The sequence below is a fragment of the Panthera tigris genome, chromosome C2 (assembly GCF_018350195.1).
Source record: "Panthera tigris isolate Pti1 chromosome C2, P.tigris_Pti1_mat1.1, whole genome shotgun sequence".
NCBI lineage: Eukaryota > Metazoa > Chordata > Mammalia > Carnivora > Felidae > Panthera > Panthera tigris.
The window spans coordinates 67,479,969-67,493,360 of NC_056668.1; the positions used below are offsets into that span (position 1 = coordinate 67,479,969).

The window sequence follows — 13,392 nt, forward strand, 5'->3', positions numbered from 1 at the left end:
GTCCTACAAGACTGCTCTTCAACGCACACATACTTCAGACACCAGTCAAAAGCCAGGTTGTCACCTGTGCTTCTGACTGACTAGCTACAAACTGGAGATTCCAATGACCTTCTCTGTGGATTTCAGGCACTATTTGCAAGTCCAGGTTGTTACCTGTACTTTTGACCAGCTGGTCAAAACATCTCCTCCTCAGGTTCAATCAATTTGCTAGAGCAGCTCACAGAACTCAGAGGAACATTTTACGTACTAGATTACTGGTTTATTATACAGGGATATTATTCAGGAATAGCCAGACAGAAAAGATGCATAAGGCAAGGAAGGAATGGGGACAGGGTACAGAGCTTCCATCCTCTCTCCTAGCAAGCCACTCTCCCTACATGCAACTTTTATATGCACTAAAACTCTCCACGTGCTCGCTGACCTGGAAGTTCTCTGAACCTGTCCTTCTGGGTTTTTACTGAGGTCCATACATAGTCGTGGCTGATTAAATCATTGGTCAATGGCAACTGATTCAACCTGTAGCCCCATCCCTGGAGGTTGGGTGGGGGAACACTGAAAGTTCCAATCTTCCAACCACAGGGTTTGGTGTCCTAGTGACCAGTCCTATTCTTAGGGGCTTTCCAGAGTCACCTCTTTAACATAACAAAAGACATCTTTATCACTCTCAACACTTAGGAAATCCAAGGGCTTTGAGAGTTGTAAGCCAGAAATGTTGACGAAGACCAAATGTATATGACCATATATTTTGGTCATCTGAATGACCAAACATATCTTATAAATCGCAATATCACAGTGCCTCTCCGAGGTGCTCCCAGAGCACTTTCACCCTCCTCTTTCATAACTAACCTGCTTGCTTCTCAGTATCCTTACTTGGATTTTGAGTGGAAACAACGTCCATCTTATCACTGTATCCCCAGCACCCAGCACAATGCTTGGCACATACCATAGACACAATATACATTAATCAAATAAATAAATGAAATAAGTCTCTGTTTCTCAAGGTGGCATTTTCAATGGTATAATTTCTTAGCTCTAGGGCTATGTTAAAAGGATATCTCCGAACCCAAATTCCCAGTCATCATGATGAATTTTGCCCCGCTGCATGGGAGATACTTGAGTGTACTTCACAGTAAGAATGAACAATTTACTTTGGTGAGAGAGCTCAAAGTAATTTTAGGGTTTCTAATGCTGCTAGCAACAAATACATAAATGCAATAGAACTCAAAGAAATTAATTAATCAAGTGTAATGTGTCTGTCTAAATTTGAACATTCCATTTGTAGAATTAAGGATGTACTTTTTTCCCCAGAGCCTGGGCTTATGTTATCCTAGGCTTTTAACTGCTAGGCATTTAACTGCTTCTTAGGCAATCCATTTCATCATAAGTAAATCCAATCACTCACGTACGTGTGTGTGTGTGTGTGTGTGTGTGTGTGTGTGTGTGTGTGTGTTGATTTTCTAATTAACCTTGCTGGTAGAAAGAGAGCCAAAAAACAGTTATAAAAGTTTATGGCTTAACACAGAACCAGCATGGTTTGTTCTCTCTCCCATGCTATATCTTACGCACATATATACATGTGCACTCACACCCATAAGAAGGAACAGTTGGGAGAGCCGACTTTTCAACTCAATTGGAAGTTACTCACCTGACAAGCTCCAAAGGGCTAGCTCCTTTTTTCTTGCCATTTCCTCTTGAACTTCACACAGCATATGTTCAATGTTCATAACCACCTCAACGAGGCTAGCCTGGGCTCCTTTAATCTCTAAAATTACCTTTTCCAGACTGATAATCTCTGAGATAGAGACCCTTAAATTATTCTGAAGCTGAGTCAAAATGTCATGTTCCCTTTTTCCAAGGTAGAGTATATGATAATTCTCAATGATGTGGTGGTCCTGGAGGGTCAGTATCCTTCGGATCCACGCTTGGGCCTCCTTCATCTTTTCCATGTTGCGTCCCATCAGGCTGATGGCAGGAGATTTACTTTTGAGCCCATTTTCTCTTTTCTCCTCTCTGGTCAACTGGGGGACTGAAAAGACTATCATGAACAACCACAGAAGGCAGGTGGGCCTTAAACCGGAGCAGAACAAAACACCAATGCCAATATTTGCCCCGAGGATATCGTGACCACTGCCAGCAGCAGCAACTTCAATTAAGTGCCTAGCTCTGAGAGCTGTGTTGGATACAAAGGAAATCTAAATGTGTGGTTTACAGTCTCCTTGAGAACGGTGGAGCCTGTAAGGGGTTGGCTCTCTCATGTCTTGCTGCTGCTCTGTTGCATTTGTCAATTCACAGGTGAGTTCACCTTGATATCACCCTGGATGTTAACCAACTATTATAGACATACATGCAGTTTGGATTCCATATCACCGCAATAAAATGAATACTGCAATAAAGTGAGTCGAATGAATTTTTTGGTTTCCCAGTGCAGAAAAAAGTTATGTTTACACTATACTTTAGTGTATTAAGTGTGCATTGTGTCTATAAACCAATGTAAATACCTTAATTAAAAAATACTTTGTTGTTAAAAAATGCTAACCATCATCTGAGCTTCCAGTGAGTCATAATCACTGATCACAGATGACCATAACAAACATAATAATAGTGAAAAAGTTTGAAATACTGTGGGAATCACCAAAATGTCATATAGAGACACAAAGTGAGCAAATGCTGTTGGAAAAATGGTACCAACTGACTTGCCCGATGCAGGGTTACCACAAATCTTCAATTTGTAAAAAAAAAAAAAAAAAAAAAAGCAGTATCTGTGAAGCTCAATAAAATGAGGTAAGCCTTTATTTCCTGCTGACTGGGAGTTTCCTTAACCTCTTGCTACTACCGAGTTTGAAATCAAACATCTCTGAAAGCCATAGAACTTAAAGAGTGAAAATTCTTTTTGAACAATATGAGTATTTCTGATTGTAAAAATAGTACATTTATTTTTGAAAAATTAGAAAGTTACCCAAGTATAATGAAAGGAAGAACTACTCATAATTCTACTACCTGGGATTCCTCTTTATATATCACCTGTATGGAAAAGGACATGTTACACCTCCACAGAATCTGGAGCTTAGCACTTCCTATTGCTTGACATGGTATATCCCAGCAGAAAAGATAATGGAACTTTATTCCAACCCATGTGGAATAAAGGGGGTACCCATGTGTACCCCTCTCTAAACCCCCCCTCCATAACAAGCAAAGATATACATAAAGAAGAAGAATCTCTTAGATGGAGTAGAGTGACCCTGAACCCAAACTGAAAAAAAAAAACAAAAAAACTCAGGGGGCAATGTACTAACTGAGAGGAAATTGATAGGTGAGGCAGTATCTAGAATGCATAAAGAATTCTCTCAAATTATCAAGAAAAAGAAAGAACCTAGTAGCCAGCCAGGCAAAAGATTTCACAAAAAAGGAAACACAAAGGGCCCCTATATGTGTGAAAAGATGCTCATCTTCACTGGTAATCAGGCATATGAAAAATTACCCACCAGGTTGGCAAAAATTCGTAAGCCTGACAATACCAAGTTTGTGGAAGGATATAGAGCAGGGGCTCCTGTATATATTCATGATGGACATAAAACTGGAACAACCACTCCTATAATTATATCTTGTAAAGAAATTCTTGCATGTGTGTATCAGGAGATATGTACAAGAAAGTTCACATTCTCATTCGTAACAGCAAAAAACTAGAAATGACTCAATTGCTCTTCAACAATGGAATATTATTATAGCAATAAAAAGGAGTGAACTTCAGCTATTCAGAAGAATCTCAAAAACGTATTTTGAAAGGTAAAAGTAAATTGAGCACTTACCATGTTCTAGGCATTGCTCTAAGTGCTTCACATAAATTATTTTGTTCACTCCTAACAACCCTACAGGATAGGGGAGGCTGCTATTAACAGCTCCCTCTTACAAATGAGGAAACTTATTCAGAGTTATTAAGTAACTTGCCCATGGTTATAGGACTAGTAAGTGGTGGTCATGGAGCTAGTAGGTGTGGGCAGTCTGCCTCCCCAGGAGTGATCCCAGGTTAGTAGCGGTAATTAGCTTCTTTTACCCTTACATAACAGTTGGGTGGTACCAGGAACTATGAAATAGTACCAAGATAGACCTAGAAGTAAGAGAGGGAGGGTGGCTTCCTTTGAATAAAAATAAAATCCAATGTTTTAGACTACAGAAGTAACAAGAGTTCTTAAATTGGAGGCATAAGAGCTTGTCTGTTTGTTTTTAACCCTTGTTCTGCTGGGAGCTTATATTACTTTTTAGGAGAAAATAGAAGCAATACATGGTGATATTTCATTTATTCATCACTACCAGAAAAAAAAGAATTGTTCTTCTGGGTAACTACTGGTTCAGATCACTAAGGGATACTCTTCTAGCATCAAAACACATTAGTTATTTATTAGCTAAATTATTTATTTAATTACTTAAATATTTCTAATGAAAACACATTTCCCTGCCTTTCTTGTTCAACTTTTCCTTGTTAACCTGAGATCATCACCATTAACCCATTTTAAATGTCAATTATTGTCCTGTGCTATCATAATTCTTTTATAGTTGCCCTCAAAAATTACTGAAATAACGGGTAACCTCTGGCCCTACTATTCAGGCTAACAACATAGAGACATTTGTATGTTCCTTTTCCATATTATCTTCATCTAAGACTCCTAGCTACCTTTCTTAGATTCAGTGAAGTTCCCCATATATGCACTGCATTTATTTGCTTCTGTGGGTTTTCTTCACCTCGGGTGCCCAACCCCACCAGCTCTTGCCATTGAAAATCTGCCATCCTCAAAGCCTAACTTAGATCCACCTGTCCAAGAAGTCATTCTTGATCCCTTCCGGTCAGAAGGAATCTCTCCCTCCTCTGGGCCACCTGGGTTGTTTGTCCATCCTCTTGCTCATTATTCCATGGCCTTTATTTAATGCTTTGCATTTACAGAACATTTTTCATACATGATCTCCAATTATCCTCACAAAAGTCTGTCATTATCGTTTTACAGATAAATAAGCAGGTTCCTAAGAGGCACAGCCACAGACCACAGCTCTCCAGCACTGCTGGACCACAGCATATCCATAAGCAAACTCTTCTGTTAAAGGGTGTAAGCAAACCATTGTGACCCTACTGGGAAATAGCCTGAGAGTTTCTATTGCTGGTTGAATGTCTAGTGTTTTTAAGATTTATAGAATACTGTAGATTAATACTATTTCTAGAATACTGTAGATGTGTACTATTTCCGAAGTATACATCCTAGCTGTCAGGAGGCAATTCTAACTCCATCAACTCAAACTCCACTAAAGAAAAGGAGTTATGAGACAAAGTTAATCTTTCTCTAACACCAACCAGGATTAGTTTAGTCCTGTGATCCCCAAACCTAGTTCAGCAGCAAAATTGACTAGGGGGCCATTGAAAAATATACATGCTTGGCCCAGACCCAGAGCTCCTGAATCAGAATCTACACAGTTGGGGCCTATACATATTTTTGTTTGTTTGTCTGTTTATTTGTTTAAAGTTTCTGTTATGATCCCAGTGATTACCCAAGTTTGGGTAGCATCAGCTTAATCCATTTATTACTATTTGGTATTACCTAGATGTGTTTTCTAGAATGACTAATGAGTATCTCCATTTAGATGTAACCCCATTCAGAGCAGAAAGAGTAATTGGCTTCGTCATCTTATGAAGGGCAGAACTTTTTCTTAGGGAAAAAGTATAGACAGCTATCTATTAATGGACTACCCACACTGTGGATTACCCACTGTGGCTTAGCTTCTCTCTATTCCTATCATGAAACTGGCCTGAGCAAAAATAGAATCATGATCAGATATAAAGCAGGTTGGTGTCCAAGCAGGAGCATAGCAAAATATATTTGGCTTATTTCTTCTTCTCCCTTCCATTAGTTCAGATGATAAAGAAGAGAATGAATTTCTGGTGGGTAGAGTCTACTTCTAAGGCTGTAAATTTTGTACTCACCACTGTAATTATTGAAACCCTGTAGCCTGGACTTACTCTTTGCCATTTCAGCACTGAAAGCCTGTAAGAAGAAAAACAGGAGAGTCATAAGTGGGGCTTTCAGCCATTGTCATCAAAATCCCTCCGTCTACCTGCACATACCACACCTGACCTCATCCACTCTGTCAATCCCCATTCCCACTGCCACAAATCTAAAGCAGCCTTTTGGTAAGTGCTAGAGAATAGCAATTCCAGCCCCAAATTATGCAGTACCACAATCTATTAGAATATCTTGGGGAAACAAGAATAGAAAAACTGGAAAAAAAAACCAAAATCTGGTAAAAAAAAAAAAAAAGAATGTGTATTCCAAGGCAAAATATAATCATTCATTCCACAAACATTCATGCTCTGCTTCTTGCATGTTAGACACTGAACTAAAGCTGTGGATGTGTCACTCAAGAAGAGAAATATAGGTAAATGTTCTTATAATTAACAAAACATAAATTCATTTAAAAAAGGTATATGCACACACGTTGTCTGTAGACTGAATAGATGATCAATTCTTGTAAAGTGCTTAAAACTCTACCTGGCACACAGTAAGCGTTCAATGTATGTTAGCTATTGTTGTAATTATTATTACATAATTCTATAGACAAAAAATTGTGTGTGTTGCCACACAGATCCTTTAACAGAGTGTCTTTTTTAAAAACTAATTTCTGCAAGGGTTTGGAGCCACTACCCAGTGTCTTCCTTATCTAAAGTTGATTCAATTGGCAGTAATTACTTCATTGGAAAGATGGTAAATAATGAGGTAAAGACTAGATTTGGCTTTGCACCTGAACTTTAACAATGAAGTTTCTTAATCTGTAGGACATTTTCTTCATCAATTGTATTTGCAGCTGCTATATCCAGAGCAAAAAGCCCTCAGTCGTACCACATTTAGTACCTGGAGAGGTCATGACAGGGTATTTCTTTTGCATCCCTGTCCAAGGACTTGGAAATAAAACAAATGGGATAGCATTATCTGCTGATAAATATAACATCTGTCATATGTAAAATGAATAGAAAACATCTCTCTCTAGAAGTCATTTTCAATACTAGGATGTGGGGCACCTGGGTGGCTCAGTTGGTTGAGCGTCTGACTCTCGATATCAGCTCAGGTCATGATCCCAGGATCTTGGGATCAAGCCCCACGTCTAACTGCACTAAGCATGGAGCCTGCTTGAGTTTCTCTCCCTTTCTCTCTTTGCCCCTCTCCCCTGCTCTCTCTCTCTCTAAAGTTAAAAAAAAAAGTAAGGATGTTTTACAGGGTTAGAAACAACTAGGCAAGGCTTTTGAACTAAATGTGAAAGAAAATTGTTACTAAGTCAATGTCAATAACATAGAAAGTATGAATAGCAAGCAGATGGTCTGCAAGTGGTTTGGAAAAGTGGACCCAGACAGCAGGTATCTGGCAGATTCAGGGCTGCAGCAACTGTCCATAGCACCTAACGTGAAGGATGTCAGCAGCATGTCCCTAGAGAAGGTATTCCTTACTCTGAGACATTGTGTCTGGCGCAAAGTAGATATGCTATAAATATTTGTTAAATAGCCAAAGGAACGATGATCCATTGACTTTTATAGATACTCTGTTCCATCCAGTAAACCTGATCATCATGAAATACTGGTAGATACGAGTATTTCAGTCAGCTTGGGAGTCATTTACTCACTGTCATTCATGAATTGGAAATTTCTTAAGTGTGTGAATGTAAGTCTCACTTTATTGGAAGTTTGGTATTGGTTGATCTTCTTGAGTCAGGTCAACTCTAAATGTCTGACAAATCCATTCTCTGGAATGCAGGGACCTTGCCAAAGTAATGCCTCCTATAAGAAACTGTGTAAGTTGCTCTCTGCTCTTTCTGAAAACATACCCCTCATTGAAAGGCTTACTTAGGAATAAAATAGGTGCTTATCAGAAGGCTAGAGGTTTATACATATGTGTATACACAAGTCATATTCCAACATGGTTATAATATTGATGAAAACCTGAAGGAATGATCAATGTTCAGGGTATAATATAAATTACTGTGTAAGATATTCCTCACATGAGTCACAAAACTGAAAGATGTATCATCTCTCACGTTATTTTGGGTTTTTTTTTAACTTTTTAAATGTTTATTCATTTCCTGAGAGAAAAAGACAGAGTGCAATCAGGGGAGGGGCAGAGAGAGAGGGAGACACAGAATCTGAAGTAGACTCCAGGCTCTGAGCTGTCAGCACACAGCCCGATGCAGGGCTCGAACTCACAAACCGCGAGATGATGACCTGAGTGGAAGTTGGTTGCTTAACCAACTGAGCCACCCAGGTGCCCCTCTCTGTGTTTTTGTTTAGTGGTTAAGAACATACAGGCTTTGAGGTGAGACAGACCCAGGATGAATTCTTGGTTTGCCACTTGCCTAGCTGTGTGCCTATTAACCTCTTTGTATGTTTTCCCGTTTGTAAAATGGGGGTGACAATTGTGGCTTCATCACAGGATTGAAGAGAGGATAAAATGAGACAGCTTCTCCTTAGCATAATACCTGACTGATGCAATACATGGCAGCTATTTCTATTATTAATCCTTAGGAGAGCCCTCAAATTGTGGTTGACCTCTCTACTTCATTTGAACCGCCATGCACATTCTTGTTTGTGTATTGAAGAGAATGAACCTTCTTTTCTAGCTGCAGTTAATTCCCCTTGTAGGGCTATGATACTTAATGAGCAATTCAGGGATATGGTTGGGGCATTTATCTGGGCCCACTGATAGTGCTCTGCTTTTAGGGGGAATTTCATTTAAAAGACAGGATGATTCATTTTGTCTGGAAGGCAGGCTACTTGGCTGGGTAACTCTCCGTCACCTTGCAGGTCAGCTGTGGATGAGACACAGTGGTATACTAGAGCTGGCTGACATTGGCTCACAAGAGCTCACTGAACATTTCTTCTCAACTCCACCTTCAGTGATCTCACATTCAGAGCCTGAAGTCGGCAACGAATATCAGCAAATGCTACAAACCTCCCTGTGTCTAGTCAGGCAGCAAAAGAAATAAGAACATTTACATTTGTTCCAGGAAAGAGCAAGCTAGAATAAGAATAAGTTCGTTTTCTTGTAGGGAGAGATAAAATGGCAACCACCCACATGGAGACAGGCTGGGAGGTGGAAGAGTGAGCAGTCAGAGGACTAGTGTTCGGAGCCACTCTCCCTGCCAGAGCTGAGCAAGGCCCTTTCTACCCAAAACCCAGACACACGCCTGGGAAGTTGCACTAGCACTTGGATGTTGCTATTGGAAGAATCAAAAACATGTCTTGAAAACCTATTTTAAGTTTCTGTATCTTATTTCACTTCCTTTTTTATTCTTCCTTAACATCCTGACAGTGTCTTCTCAAAGTGCCAGCTAAGCAAAAATAAAGCACAGAGACGGTACTTTAAAGGCAGAACAGCACAGCACTATATACTAATTATGCTGACTATATCAGGGAACTTTTCACAGGTTAGAAACTCAGCTTAATCTGTCCACTCTAAAACAAAAAGCTGAGCTGAAGTGAAAACAAAGGAAGCTGGACACACAGATCTCTGCACTCAGACACATGGACACACTCTCCTACACACACATCCCTCCCTTTTGCATCAGAACACAACCAACTTCCCTCTGAGGTCATCTACATAGAACTTAAGAAACAACAGATTGAATTTGGGGACAGTACCAAGGACATGGCAAAAGCTGCCAAATATATCTGTGCCGTGAAAGAATTTATAATCTAATTGGGGAAAAAAGATAGCAAACGAGTCATTTAATTTAGTATACAGTTCAGCATTCAGTGTGTCACAGCTCCTTACAGCTGATACAACAACAGCGGACCTTCATGAAGGGCTTATCTGTATGCCAAGTACCGTTCTAAGTGTCTTATGTGTATACGCTCATTTAATGCTCACAACAGCTCCCTACGAGGGTAGTTATTATTCCCACTTTATTTTACTTTTTTTTTTTTCAAATAAGCTCTACGCCCAGTTCTATAGACTCGAACTCATGACCCCAAGATCAAGAGTCACATGCTCTACCAACTAAGCCAGCCAGCTGCCCCTATTATCCCACTTTAAAGATAAGGAAATTGAGGCACAGAAAAGCAAATTAACTTGCCCAAAGAAGTTGATTGGAGAGAAGATAAAGAATTTGTTTTAAATATGTTGGATTTAAGATGACAATCAGATAACCAAATGGAAATGAGAGAGGGTTAGGTGTACAGGTCTGAAGGTGACTCAGAAGACAGGACTTTGCAGAAGTCATGGTAGAAGTTGTAAGAATACTTGTGTTCTTGTAGGGAGAGAGAAGAGAGAGGAGCAGAGGACCTCATACTAAAACTAGAAACTTGCTTACCTTTGAGGAGCAGAGGGAAGAATAAATGTCAACAAAGGAAAAGAGGAAAGTTAGGTAGCAGTGAAAAGATGGCTTCTATAATGACATTCTTTACTAGGTCAGAGATGGGCAATTTACAAAAATTAAATTCACCAAGTTAGAATATCACTGTGTTGTACAGGTGCTTAGCTCATGTCTTCACAGGAGATACTAAACAGATGTTACTGAGTGAATGAATGAATGAATGAACGAACTACAAGACGTTTCTAAGATATTAACTTACATTATAGACCTCCAGTTCTTCTGGAAAGATCACAAACTTTACGGTTAATTGTTTTTTCAAATGGCATTTGGCAAACTTTAAAACTTCATTAAACATAATCTTAGCTGCTATATTCATCCATATACCAATGCTTCCAGTCCCAAGGGCAGGAAAGGAAATGGAAGTGATATTTAATTCAAGGCATTTCTGCAAACATTCATTCACTGCCATTCCCAGTGTCTGTAGGAAAAACAGATCAGCCTTTGAGTCAAAATAAAATTTCACTTACCCCTTGATTCCCCCATATTTTATAATGCCAACCTCCCACTCTCCCTCAGGATCATGTCCATGCCTCCTCAGAGAGCAGGAAAGGCCCCCACTCCATTGGGAACCCATTGCAGACATAAGGTTAGATGATGATGAGATGATGAGAGGTTAGATGATGAGAAATAATTGAGGGTCTGTTTTATCCTCTTCAGGACATTTGGGCACTGTGATTTCTCCCAGTTAATGTAGCCTTGCCCATCTCCCCAGGTCAGGTCAGAGACCCAAACATCAGTTTATCCCCACTTACCTGCCACTTCCAGGTCAAAACAAAGAGCTCTTGGAAGTTTAATAAAGGAGACAGAGGGTAAAATAAGCAAGCAGCTTTATCCAGGGTCTTTAAGATATGTCCTAATGTCCTATGTAATTTCTCCTCAAGAAGTGCTAATATATTTGGCACATTTAAACTTTCCATCAACATTTCAACATCCAGACTGAATACGAGTACAGGAAGGTTGTCTGTGGAAGAGCCTCAGAAAACTGAGGGGTAGAGAGTGACTGGAGAACCAGTTTGGGTTTAGAGGGCTCTTACTCAAAGGACCAGAAATGGTGACAAAATAAAGTCAGAGAAGGGGACTGTTTGCCTTTCTCCACATCTGAGGGGGTACCCCCTACTCTTTAAATTTTATTTATTTATTTATTTATTTATTTATTTATTTATTTATTTAGAGAGCAGGGGAGGGGCAGAGAGAGAGATGGAGAGAAAGAATACCAAGTAGGTTCCACACTATCAGCACAGAGCCCAATGTGGGGTTCAAACCTACAAACCATGAGATCATGACCTGGGCTGAAATCAAGAGTTGGATGCTCTGGGGTGCCTGGGTGGCTCAGCCGGTTGAGCATCGGACTTGGGCTCAGATCATGATCTCGCAGTTCGTGAGTCCAGCCCTGCACCGAGCTCTGTGCTGACAGCTCAGAGCCTAGAGCCTGCTTCGGATTCTGTGTCTCCCTCTCTCTCTGTCCATTCCCTGCTCATACTCTGTCTCCCTCTGCCTCTCAAAAATGAATAAATGTTAAAAAAAATTTTTTTTTAATTAAAAAAAAAAAGAGTTGGATGCTCAACCAATTGAGCCACCCAGGCACCCCATCCCCCTACTCTTTAATGTGTACATTGTATGTGCCTCAGGTGAAGAGCTGGCCAGAAAGCCAATCTCTCTCTACCACAGGCATAGGTGGGAAGATACCTTAGGTAATAGATTTACCTGGAATAATGCTGGAAGGGAAATCCCAGATCCTTCTGGCATTTAACAGATGGAGGGAAATATGGAGAGGCTGAATTCCAGGCCCTCTTATGAAAAGGCTGACAGGGTCATGGTGTGGTGAGGTGAGTGGGTGTGTAGACTGAGGGAGCCCTGCTCTTTCCATGTCTCTTTGCTCACTTACAATCTAGACACGGGTTATGTAATATTTTAAATTAAACTTTTCTTTTAATTTTTTTAATGTTTATTTTTGAGAGAGACAGAGACAGAGAGACAGAGCATGAGCAGGGGAGGGGCAGAGAGAGAAGGAGACACAGAATCCAAAGCAGGCTCCAGGCTCTGAGCTGTCAGCACAGAGCCCAAGGTGGGGCCCGAACCCATGAACCGTGAGATCATGACCTGGGCCAAAGTCGGACGCTTAACCAACTGAGCCACCCAGGCATCCCTTAAACTTCTTAAGATAACTTGTGACAACACCTTTTCCATATTTCAGGGTGGTAGAAAATGAGGACTATCCCACTTAACAACGTTTAATAAACGTAATGACATGATGGAAATCCAGAAAGACTACACAGACTATGGAACTATGTAAAGACAAACTTATTTTGCACTTACTGTTGTCAGTTTGGGGTATCTTAAATGCCATAACACATGGTATACATATTGACAGGACAATTTAAATCCTTTTGTGATCAGTACCAACTGAGACTCTTGAGGTATCTCAGTAATTTTTTGGTTAAATTCCAATTCTATTTCTTCTCCTGCTTGTTGTAGAATTGATGTCGACACGGGTCCGAACTTAAGACCATACAGTGGATTTACAGAATTAACAATTACATCTGTCTGAAAAGAAAAAAAAAATGGATAGGAATCTTTGTTAAATTACTCTTTCTTAAATTTTATTTTGCTGAGGAGCTTTTAAAAATACTGTTGAAGACCCTAAATTCACAAAATATCATTTGACAGTGGATAGAAACTCTTAAGTCCAAAGAATGACCATTTGATTGCCATGAGTCCATTTGTCCGATTCAGAAATTAGGTAAAATGTATAAATGATACAATTTTTATTGCAAACATCTGTCAGCTCCTTGCTGCCTTATACACCCTATATTCCAAGATTCTAAGCATCTCCTGTGATTTGCTTTAACCTTTAACAAGAAATGGTTTCATTCCCTGACCCATTTTACTATTTTTGTGTGAATTCTGTTTTGTTTTACAGAGAGTAGAAATAAAATTTCTCAGCAAATTTCTACCTCCTGATGTTTTTATTTATATTTTTAAAATTTTTTTAAT

The 13,392-nt window shown here is 39.7% G+C and overlaps 1 protein-coding gene across 4 annotated transcripts in view; it reads right to left on the bottom strand.

Annotated features, from left to right (window-relative positions):
* The window catches only part of PARP9 (poly(ADP-ribose) polymerase family member 9), a 62,961-nt gene that overhangs the window by 11,699 nt on the left and 37,870 nt on the right, over window positions 1-13,392 (bottom strand). For 3 of the 4 annotated variants that reach the window (XM_042957205.1, XM_042957206.1, XM_042957204.1), the window contains exons 5-8: window positions 12,715-12,942; window positions 10,598-10,816; window positions 5,966-6,026; window positions 1,646-2,026 (exon numbers count right to left, since the gene is read on the bottom strand). In XM_042957205.1, the coding sequence (XP_042813139.1) occupies window positions 1,646-2,026; window positions 5,966-6,026; window positions 10,598-10,816; window positions 12,715-12,942 (889 nt within the window). The remainder of the gene's footprint in view (window positions 1-1,645; window positions 2,027-5,965; window positions 6,027-10,597; window positions 10,817-12,714; window positions 12,943-13,392) is intronic. The other variant, XM_042957207.1, reaches the window with a different exon arrangement.